This window comes from Trachypithecus francoisi, unplaced genomic scaffold (genome assembly GCF_009764315.1).
Source record: "Trachypithecus francoisi isolate TF-2019V2 unplaced genomic scaffold, Tfra_2.0 Lachesis_group12, whole genome shotgun sequence".
Taxonomy (NCBI): domain Eukaryota; kingdom Metazoa; phylum Chordata; class Mammalia; order Primates; family Cercopithecidae; genus Trachypithecus; species Trachypithecus francoisi.
The window spans coordinates 121,664,009-121,673,300 of NW_022681457.1; the positions used below are offsets into that span (position 1 = coordinate 121,664,009).

The window sequence follows — 9,292 nt, forward strand, 5'->3', positions numbered from 1 at the left end:
GCAGGCCCTGTTCATCGGAGGTTCTCGGAGGCTGCAGAAGGGACTGCCTGGGGGCAGCTGGATGTCGGGAGGTCGAGGCTGGTGGGGGCAGCCAGTGGGAGCAGCCAGGGGAGGGAAGGACAGAGTGAGAAGGTGCAAGGGCCTTTCCTTGGCAGCCCTTGGGGTGGTCTCCAGTGGGGCCATGGTGGACTTGGGGCTGAGATGCCCAGGCTGTCCCTCCAAGGGCCTTGGCACTCATCCTGGGGATCCAGCCCTCCCATGATGGAAAAACCCAGAGGGGCTGCTCCTGGGGACCCAGGGGCCTTGTGAGGAGGGCATGGCCAAGACAGAGGCTGCGGCAGCCAGTGAGGCTGGGCGTGGGGGTCCGAGGCTGGGTGTGGGAGTTGGGGAGGCCGCAGGAGGGCAGTGGTGACAGCTGAGGTGCAAGCGGGGTAGGAGGAGGAGGGGGGCACTGCTCTGAGGGAGAACAGAGGGACTGGGAGGAAACTGAGCACCTTGGGGCCCCTCATGCTCTGATGCTGAAGCCCTGGTGGCCAGGTGAAAACCACCCCACTCACACCCCCATGGCAGCAAGAGTGCTGGGGGCGTGGCGTCTGCTGTGAGGGATCGTGTACCCCAGGCACTGTGGGCGCAGGCAGCTATGCAGCAGTCACGGTGCCCATGGAGGGGCCAGGCCAGCGGGTCGTGAGGTCCAAGGGTCGAGGTGGCCCCATGCACAGGCACAGGGTGGGAACCGTCAGGCGCATGTGGAGAGGGGCCAGGCCTGCGGTGTTGGATGCACTTCTCCCTGCGTACAGCCCTGCCATTGGCAGCTCTTAGAGAAGTCCGGTCACGTCTCCGCTCGGGGAGGCGGTGGGCACTTCTGGGGACAGCGCAGAGCTGGTGTTGGGCTCCCTGCCGTGGACTCCATTCCTCGGCCTCCGGGGCAAGAGACTCTCAGATCAGAGTGAGCCTCACTGAGGTCCGCCTGAGCCCTGTGCCAGCAGACGCCAGGAGACAGAGGCTGCCCCCAGTGCTGGGAGAACGCGGCTCCGCCCCGGTAGGACTGAGTGGGTGGGCTTCCATTCTCCCAAGAGATGCATCCGCAGAGTGACCCCTGTCACAACCGTGCCGGGGTCCCAGGCCCACTCTCCACCGTGGGGTCCCCGTGTCGCCGTTTGTATTCAGGTCGGTCCGTGAGGAAGGGTCGAGGCGTGTGGTCCACCCGTGGCCCACAGCAGCATCAGCACTGCAGTCGGCATCAAGCGTGTGTCTGCTCAGCTCTGGGCTAAGTGTTGGAGATGCTTAGAAAGTCGAGGGCTGGCCGGGCGCGGTGGCTCAAGCCTGTAATCCCAGCACTTTGGGAGGCCGAGACGGGCGGATCACGAGGTCAGGAGATCGAGACCATCCTGGCTAACACGGTGAAACCCCGTCTCTACTAAAAATACAAAAACTAGCCGGGCGAGGTGGCGGGCGCCTGTAGTCCCAGCTACTCCGGAGGCTGAGGCAGGAGAATGGCGAAAACCCGGGAGGCGGAGCTTGCAGTGAGCTGAGATCCGGCCACTGCACTCCAGTCCGGGCGACAGAGCGAGACTCCGCCTCAAAAAAAAAAAAAAAAGTCGAGGGCTAAGAGTCAAGTCCTGTCCTTAAAGGCGCCCTGGCTGGTGGCAGAAAGGAGGCTTCAGGGGCAGCATCGGCCTGGGGTGGGAATGAGGCTTGGTTTTGCAGGATCCCCCAAGAGGGACCCCGGGGAGGGCTCCAGGGTGTGGAGGTGACAGATGGACCAAGGGTCAGGATCCGCGTGGGGCAGGAGGCTGTGCTGCTGAGGGTGGGCCTGTCCTGCCTGGGCCGCTAGAGGGAACACGGCATGCGAGGCAGCGGCTCCAGGCATTGCAGGTGGGGGGTCCTGGGGAGGCCGTGGGGGGGGTCCTGGGGAGGCCGTGGGGGGGGTCCTGGGGAGGCCGTGGGGGGGGTCCTGGGGAGGCTGTGGGGGGTCCTGGGGAGGCTGTGGGGGGTCCTGGGGAGGCCGGGGGGGGGTCCTGGGGAGGCCGTGGGGGGGGTCCTGGGGAGGCCGTGGGGGGAGTCCTGGGGGAGGCCGCGGGGGGTCCTGGGGGAGGCCGTGGGGGGAGTCCTGGGGAGGCCGTGGGGGGGTCCTGGGGAGGCCGTGGGGGGGTCCTGGGGGAGGCCGTGGGGGGAGTCCTGGGGAGGCCGTGGGGGGGATCCTGGGGAGGCCGTGGGGGGGGTCCTGGGGAGGCCGCGGGGGGGGTCCTGGGGAGGCCGCGGGGGGGGTCCTGGGGAGGCCGCGGGGGGGGTCCTGGGGAGGCCGTGGGGGGGGTCCTGGGGGAGGCCGTGGGGGGGGTCCTGGGGAGGCCGTGGGGGGGTCCTGGGGAGGCTGTGGGGGGTCCTGGGGAGGCCATAGGGGGGTCCTGGGGGAGGCCGTGGGGCAGGCGTTGCAGTGGGGGTTCTTGAAGAGTCTGTGGGGCGAGGGCTGGGTGGTGGAAGCTGGGCCCAGCCTCCAGTCCTGCAGAGCACAAGCCCCCCCCGCACAGACCTGTTCATTCTGGATGCTGCCGCCTACCACTTTCTGGAGCGTGCAGTGTGGAGTGCTCAGGGCCCCGCCACGCTCCCTGGGGGTGTCCTTGTCTACTGCCCGCCCACCCTCCAGAGCATGTTCGTGTTCGTGTCCGGAGTGAAGGTTACCTCACCGACTCAGAGTCATTCGCAGGAGACCGGGCCGGTGTGGATGTTGCTTTGGCTGACACGCCTGTTCTCTGCCCCACGCAGGCTGCTACAGGCACTGGAACGCGGACGGGAGCGCCAGCTGTGTCCGCTGTGGGAACGCAACCCTCCCAGCCTACAATGGCTCCGAGTGTAGAAGCTGTAGGTCTGCCCGGCTGCCCTGGCTCCCTTCTCACAGCTCCAGCTGTGGGAGAAACTGTGGGAGTTGCTGTCTGTGTCCCCACCTTGCCCCAGAGCCACTGTCCACTGGGGGAACAGTCCTGGGAGCCCCCTCTTCTTGAGTCCTCTGGCCCATTCGGGACAGCTCTGTGGTGAGGGCTGCTCCACCCCCTCAGCCCCTTGCTTTCGTATTTCCGGCCTGAGATCCCTTCAGGGTGCTCGTGGGTGTCCCTGTGGACTCCATGCACACAGGCTTCCCACGGCTCTGCTCTCCTACAGTTGCTGGCCGGGGTGCGCCATTCCCCATGAACAGAAGCTCAGGGACCCCCGGGCGGCCACATCCCGGTAAGTCTCAGCAGGCCATGGCCACCTCTGCTGGTGTCCTGGGGGCTGGGGGCTGTCAGAGCCAGTGCAGACCCTGACCACTGACGCGGCCATAGCAGGCTCAGGGTCCGCAAAACAGGGCCAGAGGAGAGTGCGGCAGCCCCTGCAACTTGGGGTCAGCTGACATGGGTGGGGATGTGGGGGCGTCACCAGGGCTCTACCACATCTCCAAAGGGCCGTAGTTAGGAGAGGCCCTCACGGCCACATCGCACAGGCTCAGGGTCACGCCGCTCACAGCCACACGCTCTCAGGTTCACACACACGGCTCACGGCCACACCGCATGCTCTCAGGTCCCCGCTCACGGCCATACCACACGCTCTCAGGTTCACACGGCCACACCACACACGCTCAGGTTCACACTCACAGCTCACGGCCACACCACACGCTCTCAGGTTCACACGGCCACACCGCACGCTCTCAGGTTCACACTCACGGCTCACGGCCACACCACACGCTCTCAGGTTCACACGGCCACACCGCACGCTCTCAGGTTCACACGGCCACACCGCACACGCTCAGGGGCACGCTCACAGCTTGGTCCTGCCTCTGCCTCGCCCCAAACCCACCCCAGCCTGCGGTCACAGTCCCAGGAACCAGGAGGAGCAGGTGCTCTGAGGTCTGTGCTAACCATGCCCAGCAGCTCTTCCAGGGTGTATGGCCCCGGGAGGCGGCAGACCCGCAGGCTGGACAGGAGTACCTGCCACACTGCCTGGGCCTGGGGCCATCAGCACCTGATCCTCAGAGGACACAGGGCCCGTCTCCCAGACGGACTCGTCTCCTGGGCCTCTGAACCCACCTGAGATGTGGGCGTGGCTTGCAGACCCTCATCCTTCAGCAGAGGAGGACACGCTGGCCCTGGGGCCGGGGCTGAGGGCTGTGTTCTGAGATGGCAAAACCCTCATGTCTTTAGAGCATGGACCCGGGCCCTGAGCTAGCCTGGGTCCATTGCTGACCTGAGTGGCGTGTTTTAGGGTAGGGTTGGCCTAGATGGGCTCCTGGCCTCCTGTGGCTCTGTGCTGGGGTTGGAAGGAGCAAGGCCTCCAAGCCTGGCAAACACGCCTGTGTCTCCGGGTTGGGAAGTCCCCTCCCCAGCATCTCAGAGCACACCCAGCAGCCATCGCCAACTTCCCTGAGCCCCAGGCCAGCAGCCCTGGCCTGTCCTGGCCCAGGCAGGTGGAGGTGAGTGGGGAGGTCCTGGCCCAGGCAGGTGGAGGTGAGTGGGGAGGTCCTGGCCCAGGCAGGTGGAGGTGAGTGGGGCGGTCCTGGCCCAGGCAGGTGGAGGTGAGTGGGGGAGGTCCTGGCCCAGGCAGGTGGAGGTGAGTGGGAGGTCCTGGCCCAGGCAGGTGGAGGTGAGTGGGGAGCAGGAGCACCTGCTGCCAGCTTGAGCCTCTGCCCTGTGTGGGGGCCCCAGGGCCTGTGCTGATTCCCGAGGAAGGAACAAGGCTGAGAATCCCCTGGCTTTCAGGGGCCCCTGGAATCGGAGAGGCGTTTCTGCAGAGCCTGGCCAGGGCCAGATCCTGTAACGCTCCCAACATCCGAGCTCCCACGAGAAGCTGAGGCCGAGGCAGGTGGTAACTTTCCCAGACCCTGCAGCCAGATGTCCAGGCATGGCTGAGCCTGCAGGGATGACCCAAGGCCAAGTGCAGAGCCCTCGGCACCCACAGCCGGTCTGTGAGACTCAGGCGTGTTCAGGGAGCAGCGGGTCTGCCGTGCGCTGGTGGCTCCGGGGCCAGGCGAGGAGCAAGGAGCCAGGGCCGCCGTCCCTCCCGCCTGCTCAGCGGTGTCTGTCTGCAGGGGCTCCGCGCGTGGCCGCCTCCCTCTTCCTGGGCACCTTCTTCATCAGCTCCGGACTCATCCTCTCCGTAGCTGGGTTCTTCTACCTCAAGCGCTCCAGTCAACTCCCCAGGGTCTTCTACAGAAGAAGCAAAGGTATCTCCTGGACCAGCGCGGGCCCCACGGGAGGACACAGGCAGGCGGGACCCAGCTGTGGGGATGGGGTGCCCCAGGGTCTGCCACGTGGCTTTTGGGTCCCGTTGTGAGAAGAGCCGTCACTTCCCGGAAATGGCTGTGTGTAGATTTGAAGGTCGAAGCACCAAGGGGCCTTCCTCGGGCCCAGAGCCTCCGCTGGAGCCCTCTTCCGGCAGAGGCGTCTCCCCAGGGCCCTCAGGGCATGACGAGGGGCGAGGGGAGCGGGGCCAGGTGGCTCTTGGCAGCTTGGACTTGCCCGGACTCCTCTGGCAGCCACGGCCCCTCCCTCCCCTCTCCTGGGGTCAGGGCCGGCCAGGCTGGTGCAGGGCCCACACCCCAGCCTACACCATGCTGTACACATGGTCACCCCAGGCCTGGGCACTGACCCTCCCACCGAGAGACCTTGTGGTGACTGTGGCGCCTTCAGGTGGGGGCGAGTTCTGAGCAGGGTCCATGGTATCTGCCCTCATTGTCCCAGGCCAGCCCTTGCGGGGTCCCTGCCAGGCAGATGGTCCAGCCGGCAGATCGGACCCCGAGGTGGGCACTTGGCCAGACTGTCATAGCCGAGCTGGGGCCTCCTCCCAAGTCTCTGGGCAGCCCCACCTGGCTGCTGTGAGACCCCTGTCCACCCCTCTCAACCTCCCTTGGGGTCCCAGGGCTCAGCCTCCAGTCAGTAGCGCGCTGCCAGGGGCTGCTGCATAGCCAGGCACTGAGAGGCCCTGGCCTGCTCAGCATCTCTGCCTACAGGCACCCTCGGAGCAGGGCAGGGCTCAGGGCTTGGTCAGCCCTGGTGGCCACGGGACAAGGAGAAGCCAGGTTGACCACGATGCCATGGCACCCCCATGGTGGCAGAAGCCCACGGCCCTGGGGCTCAAAGCCACCTCGTGCCTGCGGCTCCTCCTGGGAGGGTGGGAGCGCAGCCCTTCCCCTGGGACCCTGGAGCCTAGGGAAGCGCTTCTCATGAGGGTGCCTTGTCCCCTCTGCTGAGGCGGGAAGTGGATCTGGGGAGAGGGGACTCGCCTGGGGTGCTAGGGAGGCCCCCGCACCCCTGAGTTCCCTGGAGGAATGTGGCAGGGCCGAGGGCCAGGCTGACAGTACCGCAGGGAGAGGTGGGGTGAGACCAGCCGACCCCACAGCCCCGGGGCCTCTGCTGCTCCGCGGACTCCGCATTGGGCTGATGCTGAGGCAGCTCCTCGGCTCCAGGATGACTGTCCGCTTTCTTCCCCACAGCCCCGGCCCTGCAGCCTGGCGAAGCCGTAAGTAACCCGTGTCGTCCGGGCTGAGCGTCCCCGGCCGCGTGTGCCTGTGCCGGGCCATCCCAAGTCCTCACTCTGCCTTTCTCTCCTTTTCAAGGCTGCAATGATCCCCCCGCCACAGTCCTCAGGTAACAGCAGCCGTTGCATCCTCCTGTGGGGTTTCGCATCTCTGGGCCAGACCCAGGGTGCTCGTGGGTGTGTCCCCAAACAAACGGGTTTGCCTGGCTCTGGATCTCAGCCACCCCTGCCCAGGTCCCCAGGAGACCCACGAGGCTGGGCCAGGGCCGGATTTGGCTGGCACCCCCTGCTCCGGATCTCAGCCAGATTTGGCCAACACACCCTGTCCGCCCCCTTTGATCCCCAGGACTTGCATGCCCTTTCCTGTTCCTGAGACGTGGGGTCTGCAGGAAAGGAGGACCCACCACAGGGCAGACCCCCAATTCCTGCCCCTCCTTCAAGTCCAGCTCTGCCTGAGGACGGACGTAGCCGGCCTCCGCCAGGCCCTCCTGAGCAGCCATCGCTTCAGTGGCGCTGGGTCAGGCGGACCCAAGGGTCAGCCTGGTTAGGACCCATTTTATAGGCGGGGCCACAGACACAGAGAGGCTGAGTGACTGGCCCACAGCCACACAGCTCCAAGGCCATGAGCAGGGCTCACCCAGCCTCCGTCCCCCTGTGCAGAGGTCTCTCATGGGGGCAGGTGACAGTGCCTTAGGGGACAGACAGTTCTCCATCAAGGCTGGACCTGCCCCCGTCCCTAAAGCAGCTGTGTCTGCAAGGGCCCAGCAGACCACACGGTGCCCAAGTGCCCCGGGCCTGCCAGCTTCAACAGCAGACCTTTAATCTGACTGTCCTAGAGTTCAGAAGTCCAAAACCAAGGGGCAGGCAAGGCCACATGCTTCCCGAGGCCCCCGGGGAGGACCCTGTCTGCCTCCCCAGCCCCTGCTGGCTCAGGTATCTGTGGCTGCGTTGGCCGTCTCTGCCCCCTGGTCCCACGGTGTCTGCCCCGCCTCTGCGTCTTCTCTCTCCGCCTCCCTCTCAGGTGGGCACTGGCCATTGATTCAGGGCCTGCCCCAGGAACCTTAGGCGATCACGCCTGAGACCCTGACGTTAACCCCTTGCAAAACCTCTTCTAAATAAGGTCACATTTGAGGTCTCGGGGCCAGGGCCTGCTTGTCGCCCTGAGGTACATGATGCTCGATGACTCACATCTTTGTCTTCAGGGATAGCCTGGCCCTCGTCCAGGCCCCGGGGTCCAGGGTGTGAATGAGAGGGTGCAGCAGGGCAGGAGCAAGCTGTCCCTTTCCCGAGCCGGAGCTCTGAGGGCACCTGAGGGGCAGGGGGCATCTGGGTTCCCATCTGGTCAGAGTAAACAGCCCCGGGCGCCTGTGCCATGCCTGCTCCCGAGAGCCTCCGGTAGGGGCTGAGGCCTGCACTGTCCCTGCTGTCCAGGTCCCACTCTGACCCTGCCTGTCTCTGACCCATTTCAGTACGGAAGCCACGCTACGTCAGGCGGGAGCGGCCCCTGGACAGGGCCATGGACCCCGCTGCCTTCTCCTCGGTGGAGGCCCGTATCAGCAATGTCTGACCTGGAGGCCGAGACCACGCCATGAGCTTGGCAGCTGGGACCCGGAGGCTGACCCCTTGGCGGGAGCCCGGCACAAAGGGTTGGCATCGCCCAGCGCCTGGGACAGGCCTGGGCACAGCCCTGGCTCTGAGTCCCTCTGTCTCCCGGCGACAGACACCGAGGGGTCCCGGGCCGCCTGAGGCTCCTTCCCACCACAGCCGTCGGCTTTATGGGACCAGGAGCAGGCGTCTGTGAGACCTCAGAGCATCAGATCGAGGCCGTGCGGGGTCCGGGCCCCCCAGGAAACACGGTGAGACCCCAGCGCCTGCAGCCGAGATGCAGGCCTGGCTCTGGCAGCCAAAGTTGGTGTGATCTACGGGGCAGGGGCCGCTCTGCCTAGAAAAGCCAGGGGCTCTGCTGCGATGCCCTCCGGAGCCCACAATGGACAGGACTCCTCCAGCACCACCGCACCAAGACCCCTGAGAACAGTGAGGCTTGTCCTCGTGCCCTTGCAGCCGATGCCGGGCCAGTGGGGAGGACGCAGCCTGGGAACCAGCTGCCTGAGACCGGGGCGCCTCTGGGCTGTCCTCCCGTGTGGCAGAGACCCCAAGCACACAGCCTCCCATTTCCGGGGCTGCAGGATCGCTCCCTCTTGATCTCTTTCTGTACTGAAGCAGAAATTCATTGTGCAGGAAAGTCCTCCACAGCTCTGCAGCCCCGCTCGGATCCCTGGGGCCCCCGTGCCTGGACCCCGTGCCTGGGGCCCCGGGCCTGGCTGATCCCTGCCCACGCGGGGCAGCCCACATCTAACCCCAAGTCACTGCCTCGCTGGACCTGCCAGGCTGCCCTGGCACTGAGTCCCGGGGTCCCTCCCGGGGTCCCTCCCGGGGTTCCTGGGAGAAAGGCACCTTTGTGGCCGCTTCCCGCATGCCAGGCTGCGGGCTCCACTGTGGGTCTCAGATGCCCTGCGGTGACCGGCACTGTCTGCTCTAGCGTCGGGTCCCCATCTGAGGGGTGGCCTGGCCTTCGGGGCCCCCACGCTCCTCTGTGAAGTCCCCTTTGGGTGTCGCCATGGTCCCCGGGACCTGGGCCAGTAGGAACGTGGGGGCACTGGGTGCTGCTATAAAGTCAGCATTCCGAGCTGCCCTTTCCCCGTAGGAGCCTCTGTTCTCTAAGTGCAAGTCAGGAAGCAAAGCCCCCCCAGGCTGGCCCCACGCACTCCACCACCGTGTGCTGGGGGCA

At 66.2% G+C, this 9,292-nt stretch overlaps 1 protein-coding gene across 7 annotated transcripts in view; it reads left to right on the plus strand.

Moving 5' to 3' along the window:
- CUNH1orf159 (chromosome unknown C1orf159 homolog) overlaps nucleotides 1-9,191 on the plus strand; it is a 32,240-nt gene extending 23,049 nt beyond the window's left edge. For 3 of the 7 annotated variants that reach the window (XM_033228818.1, XM_033228821.1, XM_033228819.1), the window contains exons 5-10: nucleotides 2,764-2,859; nucleotides 3,157-3,222; nucleotides 5,057-5,191; nucleotides 6,461-6,486; nucleotides 6,584-6,614; nucleotides 6,851-9,191. In XM_033228818.1, coding sequence (XP_033084709.1) covers nucleotides 2,764-2,859; nucleotides 3,157-3,222; nucleotides 5,057-5,191; nucleotides 6,461-6,486; nucleotides 6,584-6,614; nucleotides 6,851-6,960 — 464 coding nt within the window. In that variant the 3' untranslated portion in view covers nucleotides 6,961-9,191. Of the gene's footprint in view, nucleotides 1-2,763; nucleotides 2,860-3,156; nucleotides 3,586-3,654; nucleotides 5,192-6,460; nucleotides 6,487-6,583; nucleotides 6,615-6,850 lie in introns of those variants that run through there. The other 4 variants (XM_033228822.1, XM_033228824.1, XM_033228823.1 and 1 more) reach the window with 4 other exon arrangements.
- Nucleotides 9,192-9,292: the final 101 nt, after the last annotated feature.